Below are 17,760 nucleotides of genomic sequence, written 5' to 3'. Positions count from 1 at the left end.
TGATGGAGGTCAGTATAGATGGACTAATAGACCAAGTCCCACACACCGCTAGAAGCCCAAATATTTTTTCAGAGCTAGATGCAGAAAAAAATTATATTCAGTTTGCAACCTGATGGAGGTCAGTATAGATGGACTAATAGAATGATGCTATGCCCAAAAGATTTTACTTCACTAGGTGCAGTAAAAAAATTGGTATTCTATACACAGGTGGTATATCTTGCAACACAGATAGGCTACTCCACTGACTAACACACTCTGCAATAGGCCAAAAAGGATTAGCTTTGCTAGATTCAGCCAAATGCTGTGAAAAAAACTTGCACAGCACTGGCACAGACCTGCCTGGCAAAAACTGATAGGAACTAATGTAACCTAGTCCTGAAAAGGACTCCAATTACAATTAGTCTTTACTCCCACAATCTATCTATTTAAGAGCACAGACCTGCCTGATAAAAGTCGTAGGAAATGCTGTAACCTAGTCCTTAAAAGGACTGCAATCACAACTATTCCCTACTCCCAAGCTATCTGTATATTTGTGCGAAAATTGGCTTGAAATTAACAAGGTATAGCGCACACAGCAACAGCGGTGCCGTCTAACACGCAGCTGCAGCAGTGAGAAAATGGTGGCGACGGGGAAAATGGCTTGGTCTTATAGGGCAAGGACATGTGACATACACTGCCAATCACACATGCCCTTGCTTGTGTGAAAAAAAGCACTTCGCTCCGTGTGTGCGCTGCTGATAGGCTGACAGATTGCACCTCCCCACTGCAAATGCGGGAAAGAGAAAAAAAAATGGAGATCTTCATTGTTCCTGCAGAGATCCATCCCCTGCCCCTCCCCCCGCCCCGCTGTACACTCAAACTGCGTATTAACATTAATTTTCATCATTACTGAGAAAAAATCCAGTTATGATTTTGGTGCACGAACAGTTATCGAACATAACCTCGAACAGCCGAATTTTTCTCAAATTGTTCGTGTTCGCCGACCGGCTCGAACACCGCCCAAAACAGCTCGAATTTGAGATTGGCGAACAGTTCGAGTAGAACAACGCTCATCTCTAGTGGTGACTCTTGCATAATGGTGTTGCTGCCTCTGTGGACTATCAGAATAGGTGTTGTAAGATGGCCGCTGGACAGGTCCTTGAGGAGAGATATGTATCATCAAAGTTGGTAGCTTTGGTGATGTAAGCCTGGGAATACAAGCGCCATCATGTATAGTGCTGAGAGGGTTAATAGGGCGTATCAGGGCCGGGTTTTATGAGCAGTCATAAGAGATAGGTGGGAATGGCTGCTCACATATCCCCACCCCGGGGGCGTGGTTTGGTAAATAAAATGGAGACAAGTGTCTCATTCTGTGTCTGGAGATGTGTGGATCTCCAGTATATTGGTTTGCTCTAAGGACTTAAGAACTGGACACTATCCAGAGCGGGCGAACCCACAACATTGTATGGACATTTTGCTTTGTGTTTCCACATTGTGCCGGAAATGGATGTTTTTTTGTTTTGCTTCCTGAGCGGTTTCTGCAGTCTTAATAAACCAGTCGGGATTCCAATGAAAATGCTTTCTGTGCCTACCTCACCCGCAGCAGTACCAAACCCTACAGTGTGTATATACTGACAGACTATGTGACACTGAGATTGACAACATCCACCCAAGTGAAGAACACTCTCCAGGAAGCAGGGGTTTCAGTATCTAAGTCTACCACAAAGAAAATACGTTTTGAAAGCAAATACAGAGTTCACCACAAGGAGCAAACCATTAATCAGCTTTAAAAAATATAAAGGCCAGATTAGACTTTGCTAAAAAAACATATAAAGAAACAACCCAGTTCTGGAAAAGCATTCTTTGGACAGATGACTTGAAGACTAACCTGTATCAGAATGATGAGAAGAAGAAAGTACGGAGAAGGCTTTGAATGTCTCATAATTCAAAGCGCACCACATCCTCTGTTAAACATGGTGGAGGTGGTATAGCATTCATGGCTTCCATGGCACCGGGTCACTAGTGTTTATTGATGATGTGACTGATGACAGAAGAAGCGAGAGAAATTCTGAAGTGTACAAGGCAATACTTTCTGCTCAGATTCATTCAAAAGCAACAAGTTTGATTGGACGGCGCTTCACAGTACAGATGGTCAATTCACCAAAACATCAGCAAGAGCAACCCAGGAGTTTTTTAAAGCAAAAAAGTGGAATATTCTGCAATGGCTGAATTACACACCAGATCTCAACTCCATGGAGCAGCAATTCACATTCTTAAGACAAAAGTTAAGACAGGATGACCCACACAAAAAAAAGCAAAATACTGAAGTCAGCTGCAGTAAAGGCATGGAAAAACATCACAAAGGAGGAAACCCAACGTTTGGCGACGTCCATGGCTCCTAGACTTCAGGCAGTCATTCCCTGAAAAGAATTCTCTACAAAGTATAAAAATGAACATTTTTTTTCTGATAAAGTTAATTTGTCAAATTACTTTTGAGCCCATGAAATAAGGCGGCTTTCAAGAAATATGTTTGCAATTTATAAACATTTTACAAGTTATTTTTCTTCAACCCCTTTAATTAAACCTGAAAGTCTACACTATAATTGCATCACAATTGTTTCACTTTACATACAAAATAGTGGAGCTAAACTCCACCTGCAGCTGTTAAAGGCACATGATGGCTGATTAAATCGGCCATCATGTGCTGGGAAAGATGTGGGCTTGGTGTGCAAGTCCGCATCAAAAGGCAGAGACACGACTTTAGAGGTACATGTACGTCAAAAGTCATTAAGGGGTTAATTATAAAACTGTCATATGTTTATTATACAATTTAACAATAAAATACACTGCTCAAAAAAATAAAAGGGAACACTTAAACAACAGAATATAACTCCAAGTAAGTCAACTTCTGGGAAATCAAACTGTCCACTGAGGAAGCGACACTGATTGACAATCAATTTCACATGCTGTTGTGCAAATGGAATAGACAATAGATGGAAATTATTGGCAATTATGAAGACACCCTCAATAAAGGAGTGGTTCTGCAGGTGGAGACCACAGACCACATCTCAGTACCAATGCTTTCTGGCTGATGTTTTGGTCACTTTTGAATGTTGGTTGTGCTTTCACACTTGTGGTAGCATGAGACGGACTCTACAACTCACAGAAGTTGATCAGGTAGTGCAGCTCATCCAGGATGGCATATCAATGCGAGCTGTTGCAAGAAGGTTTGCTGTGTCTGTCAGCGTAGTGTCCAGAGGCTGGAGGCGCTACCAGGAGACCGGCCAGTACACCAGGAGACGTGGAGGGGGCCGTAGGAGGGCAACAATCCAGCAGCAGGACCGCTACCTCCGCCTTTGTGCAAGGAGGAACAGGAGGAGCACTGCCAGAGCCCTGCAAAATGACCTCCAGCAGGCCACAAATGTGCATGCGTCTGCACAAACGGTTAGAAACCGACTCCTTGAGGGTGGTATGAAGGCCCGACGTCCACAGATGGGGGTTGTGCTCACCGTGCAGGTCGCTTGGCATTTGCCACAGAACACCAGGATTGGCAATGTCGCCACTGGCGCCCTGTGCTCTTCACAGATGAAAGCAGGTTCACACTGAGCACATGTGACAGACGTGACAGAGTCTGGAGACGCTGTGGAGAGCGATCTGCTGCCTGCAACATCCTTCAGCATGACCGGTTTGGCAGTGGGTCAGTAATGGTGTGGGGTGGCATTTCTTTGGAGGGCCGCACAGCCCTCCATGTGCTCGCCAGAGGTAGCCTGACTGCCAGAGTAGGTACCGAGATGAGATCCTCAGACCCCTTGTGAGACCATATGCTGGTGCGGTTGGCCCTGGGTTCCTCCTAATGCAGGACAATGCCAGATCTCATGTGGCTGGAGTGTGTCAGCAGTTCCTGCAAGATGAAGGCATTGAAGCTATGGACTGGCCCGCCCGTTCCCCAGACCTGAATCCGATTGAGCACATCTGGGACATCATGTCTCGCTCCATCCACCAACGTCACGTTGCACCACAGACTGTCCAGGAGTTGGCGGATGCTTTAGTCCAGGTCTGGGAGGAGATCCCACAGGAGACCATCCGCAACCTCATCAGGAGCATGCCCAGGCGTTGTAGGGAGGTCATACAGGCACGTGGAGGCCACACACAATACTGAGCTTCATTTTGACTTGTTTTAAGGACATTACATCAAAGTTGGATCAGCCTGTAGTGTGCTTTTCCACTTTAATTTTGTCGGTTACTCCAAATCCAGGCCTCCATTGGTTAAGAAATTTGATTTCCATTGATGATTTTTGTGTGATTTTGTTGTTAGCACATTCAACTTTGTACAGAACAAAGTATTCAATGAGAATATTCCATTCATTCAGATCTAGGATGTGTTATTTGAGTGTTCCCTTTATTTTTTTGAGCAGTGTATATAGTTTTTCCCCATGCGAGTTATTTTTAATTAAACAAAATATGATTTTCATGTAAATAATTTATTACATTCTAGGTATGATAATGGATTCTCCACATGTGGGATTTTTAATTTTTAAGATGGTACCATTTTGGGTTGAAACATTTCCCGCATTCTGAGCATCAAAAACGCTTCTCCCCTGTGTAAGTTCGCTGGTGTCTCACAAGAGTCGAATTCAGATTAAAATATTTCCCACAATTTGAACAAAAATATAGTTTCTCCCCTGTGTGAGTTCTCTGATGTGTGATAAGATGTGATTTCTCTGTAAAACATTTCCCACATTCTGAGCATGAAAAAGGCTTCTCACCTGTGTGAATTCTCTGGTGCTTAACAAGATGAGATTTGCAAATAAAATATTTCCCACATTCTGAACATAAATATTGTTTCTCCCCTGTATGACTTCTCTGATGTGTCACAAGGTGTGATTTATATGCAAAAAATTTCCCACATTCTGAACATAAATATAGTTGCGCCCGTGTGAGTTCTCTGATGTGTCACAAGGTGTGATTTATGTAAAAAACATTTATCACATTCTGAACACGAATGTGGCTTCTTCCCAGTATGAGTTCTCTCATGCCTAACGAGATCTGATTTCTGGTTAAAATATTTTCCACATTTTGAACATGAATGTGGCCTCTTGCCAGTATGAATTCTCTCATGCCTAACAAGAATTGATTTCTGGTTAAAACATTTTCCACATTCTGAACATGAATATGGCTTCTCCCCAGTATGAATTCTCTGGTGACTAACAAGAATTGATTTCTTGTTAAAATATTTTCCACACTTGGAACAAGAAAATCTCTTCTCTGTGTAATTTTTTTGATGTTTAACAAAAGATGTTTCGAGGGGAAAAATATTTCCATATTCTGAATGTGAACATGTCTTCTTTAGTTTAACAGTAGATTGTTTTTCTATGCCTTTTTTCTGACTTTTATATTTCTTAGTAGTCTGTAATGGATTAGAAGATAGGACATGTTTCAAAGGATCAGATGATAGATCTTTGCTGTGAAGGGATGATGGTATATCTGGAGTAATGACATTCACTTCAATTGTATCCTGTGCGATCGCAAGGTCTATTGAAGAAATCAGTTGTTCCTCTGATTTCCTAGTACAGTCATCTGCCAAGAATAAAACCAACTATTAGTTATGAATAAAATATCCTTGAAATGTATATGATTTAACATTTCTACTTAAATGTCCTTAGTGAATAATTCAATTTCGCTAAATAACTTGCCATTTCTAAGATAATGACAACTCGCAGTCTAATAGAAAATCTAATAGCATGAACCAGTAGAGCGTGGTGTTCAACGGTTTGCTCATTATACCTCCCAAATATTAGAATAAAAAGCCATCAAAGAATCATAGAATGTTAGAGTTTGAAGGGACCTCCAGGGTCATTGTGTCCAAACCCTGCTCAATGCAGGATTCACTAAACCATCTCAGACAGATGTTTATCCAGCCTCTGAAGACCTCCATTGAAGAACTCACCACCTCTTGTGACAGCCTGTTCTAGTCATTGACCACCCTCACTGTCAAACATGTTTTTTTCTAATATCTAATCTGTATCTTCTCCCTTTCAGTTTCATTCCATTTCTTCTTGTGTTTCCATGTGCAAATGAGAATAAGTATGATCCCTCTACACTGTGACATCCTTCAGATATTTGTAGACAGCTATTAAGTCTCCTCTTAGCCTTCTTGTCTCCCAGATCCTGTAACCATTCCTCGTAGGACATAGTTTGAAGTCCGTTCACCATTTTGGTAGCTCTTCTCTGAACTCGCTCGAGTTTTTTTTACGTCTTTTCTAAAATGTGGTGCTCAGAACTGGACACAGTATTCCAGATGAGGTCTGACGAAGGAGGAGTAGAGGGGGATAATTTCTTCACGTGATCTAGACTCTATGCTTCTCTTAATATCTCCCAGAACTGTGTGTGCCTTTTTTCCTGCTATATCACATTGTTGAGTCGTGCTCAGTCTGTGATCTATTAGTATACAAGTCTTTTTCACACATGCTGTTGCTTAGTTCTATTCCTCCCATTCTGTAGATGTAATTTTTGTTTTTCTTGCCCAGATGTAGAATCTTGCATTCTCCCTATTAAATACCATTCTCGACCAAGTCAAGCTTATCTAGATCCTTCTAAATCCTTTCTCTGTCTTCTCTAGTGTTAGCTATTCTTCCTAGCTTTGCACCGTCTACAAATTTGTTTGGTTTACCTTCAGTTCCCTTATCTAGATCATTTATAAAAATGTTGAACAACACTGGGGCCAGGATAGAGCTTTGTGGTACCCCACTGGAAACACTCTTCCAATTGGATGTGCAACCATTTACTACCTCAGTACGATCACTGAGTCAATTAAGAACCCACCTAACCATAGCCTTGTTGATCCCATACTTGGTCATTTTTTCAATAAGGATACTATCAGATACTTTGCTGAAGTTGAGATATACTATGGCTACCGTATTTCCCTGATCCACCAGGTCAGTGATTCCATCATAGAAGGAAATTACTTGTTTGCTCCAAACCCAAGTTGGCTCTCGTTAATTGAATGTTAATAAAAAATGTTATGTAGGTGAAAATTATTCCAATAAAAACTTCTAATCATCCTGCAAAAAACAAGTCCCCACTAGGGTCCAACATCTGTCAATGGAAAGACAGAGGTTTCCACATTATTACTGGCTGAAAGGCTCTTGAAAAGCAACATGGCTTCTATAAACTAATCCAGCAAAATCCGTTCAACCAAAGTCAGGTTTCCCCCTGGTTTCTGAGCCTTGCAGCATGCACAAACAAACCACATTTAGTATCCATGTATTTGCAATTGCTGTAGTGAAAAGAATCCACTTAATTTATGGTGTGCATGAGTCCTGGAACACAATCTTGGCTCTATGTTTTGGGAAATAAAATGGCATATTTGCAATTTCCACTCTTGAACATCTACTGCGTGCTAATTTCCGGAAAGTGCCTGTAGAGACAAAATAGTCACTATAGATAGATGAATTTACTGAGGGTTATTATTCCCAAAATGGAGTCACTTTATGGGAGTGTTCTGCTATTTTAGTTTTCTGCCATTCTGCCACATTAGGGCTTTGTGTCACATTTCTTCTGGGATCAGCCCCTGTGATATCTGCTTTTGTCACCAGGTGAGGCCTTATTCATTCTACGAGTGGCGCTGGTTAGGGAGGACATGTCGGAACGAGAAGATCTGGGCAGCACACGCTCTGTCCAGCCACTAAAAAATAGGGTGGCAGGGACCAGTAGTACTGTCCAGTGTGGCATTATGGGTGTGTGTGCTGTCCAGCTGGAATAATCAGCTCCCTGCTTTAGGTAATTGGAAAGCACCACACTCTACTAAAGCTCAAAGCATATTGCTGGAAGCTGCCAGATACAACCTTGTTCTCCTCTGGTTCAGTTCTTTGTGCTCAACTCCTGGCTTGTGTATTTTCTTTCCTGTTGTTACTCCGGCTGTTTACAGACTACTCTTGCGTCTTCCTATTTTGTATTTTCTTTGCTCTCCTGGTTCTGACCCGGCTACCTGACTATTCTTCTTGCTATCTCGCACCTCTGAAAAGCAGCCAATACCCTGGCTACAGCCTAGGGGTCATGTCTAATTCTAAATCTATAAAGGGTCACGAGAAGGGCAATCCTTGGAATCTGAATTATAAAATAGCTAGTGCAAAGCATGTTTGTAGTAGCCATCTTTTACGCTGCCAGGTGCCCACGGACAGTGCCTCCAAGTATTCCAGCAAAATCTGTGTTCCAATAGCTAAATGGCGCTCCTTCCCTTCTAACCCTTCTTGGCTGCGGGAAGTGGTTAAATCAGAGTATTCTGGGCAGTACCTACTGTAGATTAAAACTGTCACTACAGACAATAACATATCTACTGAAATGATTGAACTCAACAGTCTTCATCAGTAAAACTTGAGTAACTAATGATGAAACCTCTCTAGGGTAATTAGAGCATGTGGCTCGGTGGCTCTCGGCTACCTAAACTATCATATGGTCAATATTTCCTCTCAGATGAGTTTCTTAAAGAAATATTAGACATTTAAAGAGAACTTTTTTAGAATAGTGCAGAGTAGAGGTGTCTTAAATTAACCCCTTAAGGACCGAGCCACTTTGTAGGTTAATGACCAGGCCTCATTTTTTAAATTTGACCAGTGTCACTTTATGAGGTAATAACTCTGGAATGCTTCAACAGAAACCAGTGATTCTAAGAATGTTTTTTCGTGACATACTGTAATTCTTGATAGTAGTAAAAGTTTTTCGATAAGACTTGCGTTTATTTGTGAAAAAATTGAAAATTTAGCAAAAAATGTGAAAATGTAAAAATGTTCAAAATTTGAATTTTTATGCCCTTAAATCAGAGATATATATCACACAAAATAGTTAATAAATAACATTTCCCCCACATCTCTACTTTACATCAGCACAATTTTTTTTTTAGGGACCACATCACATACAGTATGAAGTGACTTTGAGGGGTCTATATGACAGAAAATACACAAAAGTGACACCATTCTATAAACTGCACTATTCAAGCTGCTCAAAACCACATGCAAGAAGTTTATTAACCCTTCAGGTGCTTCACAAGAACTAAAGCAATGTGGAAGGAAAAAATGAACATTTAACTTTTTTTCACAAAAAATTTACTTTAGACCCATTTTTTTATTTTCACAAGGGTATCAGGAGAAAATGGACCCCCAAATTTGTTGTGCAATTTCTCCTGACTAAGCCGATACGCCATATGTGCGGGAATACCATTGTTTGGGCGCATGACAGGGCTCGGAAGGGAAAGAGCACTGTTTGACTTTTAGAACGCAAAATTGTCTGGAATCGAGAGCGGACGCCATTCTGCGTTTGGAGTGCCACTGATGGGCCTAAACAGTGGAAACATACCACAAGTGACCCCATTTTGGAAACTAGACCCCTCAAGGAACATATTTAGATGTGTGCTGAACACAATGAACCCCCAGGTGCTTCACAAAAGTTTATAACGTAGAGCTGTGAAAATCAAAAAAAAAATTTTTTCCCACAAAAATGATTTTTTAGTCCACATTTGTTATTTTCATAAGGGTAACAGGAGAAAATGGACCTCAAAAATTATTGTGCAAATTCTCCAAGGTTCGCCAATACACAGTGCATGGTTGAAAACTACTTCTGGAGGTACAGTGCAAAGCTCAGAAGGGAAGAAGCGCCATATTGGAGTTCAAATTTTGCTTGAATGGTTTTGAGTGTGCCATGTCACATTGGTAGAGCCCCTGAGGTGCCAAAACAGCAGAATCCCCCATAAGTGACCCAATTTTACAAACTACACCTCTCAATGAATTCATCTAAGGGTGAGGTGACCATATTGACACCACAGGTGTCACAGAATTTTATACCAATGGTCAGTGAAAAAAAAAAAAACTACATTTTTAACCAGAATTTTTTGCTTTAGCCCCAGATTTTACATTTTCACATAGGGAAATTGGTAAAAAAAAAAAAAAATGGCACTAAAATGTGTCACACAATTTCTGCTGAACATGGCAATACCCAAAATGTGGCTGTACAGTACTGCTTAGCCACACGGTGAAACTCGGGAGGGATGGAGCGCTTTTTGCCTGCTGGAGCGCAGACTTTCCTAGAATAGTTTGCGGACTCCATATACAGAGCCCCTAAGTGCTAGAAGAGCAAAATCCCCCCTCAAATGACCCCATTTTGGAAATCATACCCATGCCAAACATGTGGATGCTAAATGTGGTTTAGACACACTGTGTGCTCAGAAGGGAGGGGGGCATTTGGATTTGGGAGTACAGAATTTGCTGAATTTATTTTGGGGGGGACAAGGAGCCATTTCGCTTTTCCAGAGCCTTTGTACTACCAGTAACGTGGAAGCCCCCTATATTTCCAATAACAGATGACGGACCTGAGTGGGGACTTTTTATGTGAAGCTTTTATAGGGAACATTTTACATAACATTTAGGATCACATTTATCCAGCCCTCTACGCTGAGCACTAACGTTGGGGTTTCCATCTAAATCTCCGAATGACTTGATTCAGATGAAACCCCCGAGGGATCCATTCACTATAATGAGATGGGGCAGCAGAGTTACTCTGGACTCTGTCTGGCCTCTGTTCAGCGTTGTCCTTCTTTTCAGAGGTACACAAAACTGTGGCTGACCGTGCTTTTATCTACACCTAAAAAGACGGACACCGCCGGATCATAGGTCAGACGGCATCCACAGTGCCTCCATCTGCTTCATTACAGGGCATCTTCTGCTGGGGGTTTCATCTGAATCACTTATTTCAGAGATTTACATGGAAACTCGGTGTAAGCGCTCAGCACAGAGCGCAGGATAAATGTGAGCAGAGCCATACTGTGATCTTTGGGAGGCAGAATGAACAAATCAGCGGCAGGTGAAGAATTGGTTTTATTTATTTTTCATGCCATTCCTCATGCGGTATAAGTGATTGGACAACTTTATTCTTCGGCTCGGTGTGATTACAGCAATACCAGATTCATAGAGTTTTTATGTTTGACAGCTGACACACACTAAAAAATGCTTTTTTTTTGCAAAGACTTGTTTTTGCATTGCCATATTTTGAGAGCTATAATTTTTCCATATTTTGGCCGACATATCATGTAAGGGTTTGTCTTTTGCGGGACAAGTGAAATTTTTTGATCGCTTTCTATTCTGATTTTTGGGAGGCAGAATAAACAAAAAACAACAATTTAGGAATTGTTTTTTTATGCCGGTCCGCGTGTGTTAAAATTGATAAAGAAGATTTATTATTCGAGTCAGTATGATTACAGCGATACCTCATTTATGTAATTGTTTTTACGTTTTTGCGCTTTTACATAATAAAAACTTTTATATAAAAACATATTAATTATCTCTGCATTGCTGTATGCTGAGAGCTGTAACTTTTTAATTTTTCGGCTAACGGAGCTGTATGGCAGCTTGATTTTTGCAGGACAAGATGACATTTTCAGCGATACCATTTTTATTTACCTCTGTCTTTATCGTGTCTTATTCCACTTTTTTCCAGCGGTATGATGAAAAGGCATAGTTTCCCATGTGTTTTTTTTTACGCTGTTCACTGAAGGGGTTAATTAGTCTGTCGCATTTATAGATCAGGTCGTTCTAGATGGGGCAATACCAAATGTGTGTACTTTTTTTTGTTTATTTTTTTACATAAAATGTGTATTTATCAGTGTAATATATTTTACTATTTATTAAAATTTTTTTTTAGATTTTTACAATTTTTTTTTTACTTTTTTAAAACTTTTTTACTTAGTCCCACTATGGGACTTCCACTTTTTTAACAGGTATAATGTATTGCAATGCACTAGCATTGCAGTACATTATACCTGTGTAGAATACTTCTGAGACCATGCTGTAAGCACGATCTCAGAAGTTTCTCGTAGCTTGGTGACCCCAGGTCACCATGGCAATTATCGGGGCCCGCGATGACATCGCGGGGGCGCCGATTTGAAGACAAATGGAGCTCCTGTCCCTCTGCCAGCCTCCTGAATGCTTCTCACGATCGCAGCATTTAGGGGGTTAACGGTCAGGAGCGGCGCTGACCTCATGCTGTGATTGGGCAGGAGACCCTGATATTTCAGCTTCTCCTGCGCAATCGTTCAGTCAGATTGACAGCTGTCGGCACTGAATTGTCACTGCGTGTTTACACGCAGTGACAGTTCAAAGTCATGACGGGAATAACCCATCCTGGTGCGCAAACTAGCATCCGGCCATGACGGGTTATCCCCATCATTGAACGTAATGGGGTTAAATGTCAAGCATTTGTCAGAGACAATGGAGACCTTTTTTTTAAAGACTACCAGGGAGTTGCAGACTCACATAAGCGAGACAGGCCAATCCCACCACAATCAAACATATACAGAATGAAACTGTAAAAAAGACATAAAATAAAAAAAAACATGTTACATCCCCAACAAGAATGTATGTTCGAGGTGGGAGCTCTGATACTAAACTGGATTTGTATGCATTTATGATGGACCATTGGAGCGGCTATGAATCTTGACCAAAAAAGTAAAGAAAGTATTAGTGCTCCACATTTCAGGAGCGATTGTGCAGTAATTTGAATTTCTTAGAATTGAAATATATACAAGCCATGCCAACACATCTCCTGCAGCCGTGAATAAATGTATATTACAGCCATCAGTCACGCACAACTTAGAGATATATCATGGCACAGGTGTAATGTTTCTTTATGTAGTTTATCGCAATCATTTTTGAAGTTAGTCAGTTTTAATAGAAATCGAAAAGTCAGCATAAAGGATAACTCTTGTTTTTGTAGCGAAATTCACACTTGGCCCTCACTGCATCATTATCCTCTGCTTTCTCTTAGAGGCCCATCATAATAATTTGTATTCAAGTGATTTTATAATTTGTCAGCACATTCTACATAAGCTGGCATTTGGATTTTTAGCTTACAGATCTGGGCAGATAAGGGTCAGCATCTTCTAATTCCAGGAGGTTGGTGGATCCTCCAGGTTGTAAGCTCTATAGAAGAATGGCTTTCAATGCCCAAAGTAATTTTAACAGTTTCAGGTAAAGAAGAATGTGGTGGTTTAGCGGTAAAAAGGTGATCACATGATTTTCAAGGCTCGCAGGTATCCAACTTAAAAATCAATATGGCGCTTCCCAAAAAAATCTTTCCTATGTTCCCATCATATATATATATGAAAAAAAAAATGATTCTAGGTAATCAAAGTACAACGCGTTTCGGCTAATTTTTCACAATAGCCTTCTTCCGGTAATAAAAAAATAAATTCAAAAGCACAAAAAACCATGGTACCACATGATTGTGATATGGCCGGACTACACCACCGATAAAGGAGAAAAGTCAGTGTCAGAATTCTGTTATATTTCTGCAAATTCACCCCTAGTGACTACTATTAATCACTTTAATTATTGTGCTGCATTTCCACTCCATATCACTAGAGTCTTCTATTGTGTTTCTGCAATCGCCCTTTACTAAGATGGCCGATGTGGAACCTGTGGAAGCCATCTTTTTCCCTTTTTGGGCCTACTTATAGCCACATGGAACTCTCACTCACTACTTGAATATTGTGTCTAGCCCTAGTCTCCAACTCCTTAGAAATGTCTAAGACCACGTTCACACTTTCAGTATTTGGTCAGTATTTTACATCAGTATTTGTAAGCAAAACCAGGAGTGGAACAATCAGAGAAAAAATTTAATAGAAACACGTGCAACACTTCAGCATTTTTACCCACTCCTGGTTTAGGCTTAGAAATACTGATGTAAAATACTGATCAAATACTGAACGTTTGAAAGTGGCCTTAAGCAGACTGTTGCCGCTCCTTTCTTCTCTTGTTCCTATGATTCCTAGTGCTGATTCCAAGAACTTAAACTACTGCTTACCGTTCCCAGCTTGTGTTCCTCCGGCCATTGGATTGCAGCCGTGCTCCACCACTATCATGACAGCCAGTGACTGAGAAGAAACTGTGACTTCCCTGTATTTAGTGGTTACTACTCACCAGGGCGATTATATGTAGGAATCTCTTTACACCGCTCATCATCCCTCACATATGTCTCTGTAGTATTTATATGGGTCAGATCTTCACCCTTAAACAAATATTGTAAAAGTCACAGACAGATGGAGAAGTCACATCTATGATCAGCTCTAATCCTGCCATCTCCACTGTTCTCATTACACAAGTATAAAACATATAATACTGGTGGATAAAACAAGACTGAGCACAAGACCTTCACAGCCTTCTACACATCATATGGGAGATCTCATGACACCTTCTCTCCATCTACCTGATGATCCTGAGGAACACTGGGATCTTCTTGTTTACAGTCCTGTGGAAGAAGAGGACGGGGACATCTCTCTGGTGTTGTCATCTTACTGGATAGAACTGGAGGAAACACATACAGGGACTGAATTCATTCTTCATTCTTTACATACAGATAATTATAGCCCGTGTGTATTTAATCCTGTCTTTTACCTGGTGATGTGAGGGGCTGGGGAACCTCCACCATAATGTCCTTGTACAGATTTTTGTGTCCTTCTAAATACTCCCACTCCTCCATGGAGAAATAGACGGCAACATCCTTACACCTTATAGGAACCTGACACATACAATGATACCATAACCCCTCTGATCCCTTCATAGCATTATTGTAAAATGTCCCAGCATTCCCAACAGTGTCACCTCTCCAGTCAGCAGCTCAATCATCTTGTAGATGAGTTCTAGGATATTCTGGTCATTGATGTCCTCGTGTATCAGGAGGTGAGGTAGAAGCCTTGTGAATGGGCTCAGGGATCTTCCCCACCTCTCAGACAAAGGGGCCTGACAGCGCTCACTAGAGGTCTTCTTCACTACTGTGTAATCCTGGTTATGGAGAGACACATTAATAAATCTCACTACAGACATTTCCAGAGTCCTCACCTCTCCAGTTCTGTCCATCTGTTATTCCCATAGATCAGAATGATGTAATGTGACATCATCAGAATCTCTCACCTCTCCAGTAAGCTGGAAGAGGATCTCTAGGGTGAGGTGTAATATCCTCTCCGCCATCTTGTCCCTATCTATATCCATCCTTGACAGGTCAATCAGGAAAATTTCTTATATAAAAGATCTACACTGAGAAGGTTCGATATTGCAGGAACCTGAATGAGAAGAAGAAGCTGATGTGACATCATAACGAATCCCATGTAATAATACAATTACTGTAGATAAAAAGGGGAAAAATATTAGATGTATTATTTTACAGTATTCAGTTTTGTTCTTTCTATATATAATCCTATATATTTTAGACCACATATACAACAAGCACTTTCTTCCTCAGAGTCTGCAGCTGAATACGTTTCTCATAGACTCATCTTCCATAACGCTAATTCTCGTCTCATTTACTGACACTGGAATTGGTATTAGCAATATTGGAGGAGATATTCATTACACGTGAAATGAGATATAACTACTTCATGATGAGGACGACATCTTCATTTTCCACTACGGCTGTATAAACATAATAGTTCAGAGTCCGTCACTGACTACATCATGACCGACCGCCTGTATGAATGTTTCCCGTCTTCCCCGGGCTGTAATCTTTTATAGTATTAGGTCTCATAGCTAATACACACATAATAGTTTGAGGCGTTTATAAAAGCTGTTTGTAAGAACACCACTGACAGGAGTTATTCAATGCCAAAATCTACATGTAGTGTTTTATGTTTTTGTTTTTCATTCTGGATATGATGTGTTTTTCTAGAATTTTCTCCTTAGGTTTCCTTAAATTACATGAAAAACACCAGAAATAAACAGGTGTTAACATGTTACAAAATACCATTGGCACCAACAAGTCGTGTAAACCACCATACAGAAGCTTGAGACATATGGTGCATCTTTTATGCCAAATGTTAAACATTTGTATAAAAGACCATAGGAAAGCTCGGCAGAGTTGAATGGTTGTGTATGGGGAAGTCAGGAGAGAGATAGTAGTCAGCAGAATGATCAATCGGCCAACAGTTATCTCATATGTATAGGTCCATTAGTATTACTCTGACAGGCAGGAATAATACACCACACTACAGTAGTGCAGTGCATCACCTGAGCAATCAGAAGCTTGTATGTTGTATGATCGTACTAATGAGGATTGTGGAAAATAGTCTAAAAAAATTAAGTGAAAAGTTCATATCACAGTTTTAGCAAGAGAGAAAGAAAACATTCTCCATACTTGATGAAGACAGAGAGAAGACATCTTCTTTACATCTGAGGTAACTGAAAGTCAACATCTATTATTTTATTTGGGGCAGAAAAACGGAAGCAGAGCGCCTCCTCCATTATATCTGGGGCACACAGAAAGGGAGTCCTGTGTTCCCCATCAACACATCCCAATATATCGCCATGACAGAAGGGGCCTAACAATGGAGTCCTAGAACGATGTCATCAAATTATAAAGAGAAAACAAACAAGATAAAATACAGCGACATTCACTAAAGAGATAAGATGATCTACTTCTGGAATAATCTGTCCCCAGAATGTCTCCATTACAATGTACAGCTCCTACCGCAGAGAACAGCCCCTCATACATCTATATGAGACTGGGGAACTGATCCAGGAGGTCGGTGCGGTGTCCCGGGGTCATCTGTGTCTGCACCAGGAATGGGGGAGGGGAGGGTTTATATATTAGGAGGTGGGAGGTGTCATATTGTGGGGGGCAACTTGTAGTGTCATAATGTGTGTGGGGGTGCTGGTACTGTGGGAACATTATATTGTGTGTGGGGGTACTGTACTATGTGAGTAAGGCTGTGTGCACATGATGCGTTTTTTAAGTATTTCCGCAGCAGCAAAAACGCTGCAGAAATGCTTAAAAAAATGCATGGTAGAAGGCCAGCCATGTTCCCCAATGATAATCCCCATGTGCTGTGCACATGCTGCGGAAATTTCCACTGCGGATTACCATTGTGGAAAAAAACGCAGCGCTACCAATTATTTTGCGGAACTGCTGCGTTTTCGCCGCCATTGACTTGCATTGGAACGCATGGAATCCGCATCACTGCATCTGTACATGCGGAATCCACGCATTCCAATGTGCGGATGGTACCCGGGTGCGGAGGAGAGGAGACTCTCCTCCGGACCCGGGTACCATAGAACCTGTAAAAAAAAGAATAAAATAAAAAATAAACATTATACTCACCTTCTGACGGCCCCAGCTGCGCTTGTCCTCCCTTGCCGGCAGATCGCGGTGGACTGAAGGACCTGTGCTGACGTCATAGTCATGTGACGGCAGGTCCTTCAGTCCACCGCGATCTGCCGGCAGCCAGGACGGAGTGAAGCAAGACTGCGGGGGCCATGGGAAGGTAACTATAGATTTATTTTTTTATTTTTTTACCATTCTTTTACGGTCACACTATATAAATCCATGTCGTTTGCATGGATTTATATAGTGTGACCAAGTTGTCAAGCACTTTCCAAGTGATGCTAAAATGTCTTGGAAAGCGCTTGACAACCTGCATGCAGAAATGCAAGTGAAGAACGCTTCACATCCGCATGTCCCTGGCAGGAAAACGCATGTACAATCCGCATGTACAATCCGCATACATTTTTTCTGCCAGGGAGATGCAGAAACGCTCAGGAAAAATCCGGAGCATTTCTGCATCGTGGGCACATAGCCTTATACGTGTTTCCTTACTTCCAGTTTTCCACAGTTGGGTGGTATGTATCTATCAGAAGAAAAGGAACAAAAAAAGAAATGGTTCTTAAAAAGTAGCAACAGAAAAACACCAAAATAGTCTCAGCACTGAAGGGGTCAATGCCCCCTGCGCCCAGTAATGGGGGACCTCCA

General features: G+C 41.1%; 1 protein-coding gene across 1 annotated transcript in view; it reads right to left on the bottom strand.

Annotated features, from left to right (window-relative positions):
* Positions 1 to 1,062: 1,062 nt before the first annotated feature.
* The window catches only part of LOC141271850 (gastrula zinc finger protein XlCGF66.1-like), a 341,588-nt gene continuing 324,890 nt past the window's right edge, over positions 1,063 to 17,760 (bottom strand). Inside the window, exons 2-7 of the mRNA XM_073682045.1 lie at positions 14,934 to 15,082; positions 14,625 to 14,804; positions 14,418 to 14,541; positions 14,230 to 14,327; positions 13,944 to 14,031; positions 1,063 to 5,556 (exon numbers count right to left, since the gene is read on the bottom strand). Coding sequence (XP_073538146.1) covers positions 4,865 to 5,556; positions 13,944 to 14,031; positions 14,230 to 14,327; positions 14,418 to 14,541; positions 14,625 to 14,804; positions 14,934 to 15,011 — 1,260 coding nt within the window. The 5' untranslated portion in view covers positions 15,012 to 15,082 and the 3' untranslated portion in view covers positions 1,063 to 4,864. The remainder of the gene's footprint in view (positions 5,557 to 13,943; positions 14,032 to 14,229; positions 14,328 to 14,417; positions 14,542 to 14,624; positions 14,805 to 14,933; positions 15,083 to 17,760) is intronic.

The sequence above is a fragment of the Phyllobates terribilis genome, unplaced genomic scaffold, assembly GCF_046119375.1.
Source record: "Phyllobates terribilis strain yellow unplaced genomic scaffold, ASM4611937v1 Scaffold_5__5_contigs__length_657084704, whole genome shotgun sequence".
Lineage (NCBI taxonomy): Eukaryota > Metazoa > Chordata > Amphibia > Anura > Dendrobatidae > Phyllobates > Phyllobates terribilis.
The sequence above is the reverse complement of the archived record's forward strand: the minus strand, read 5'-3'. Positions and strand labels throughout refer to the sequence as shown.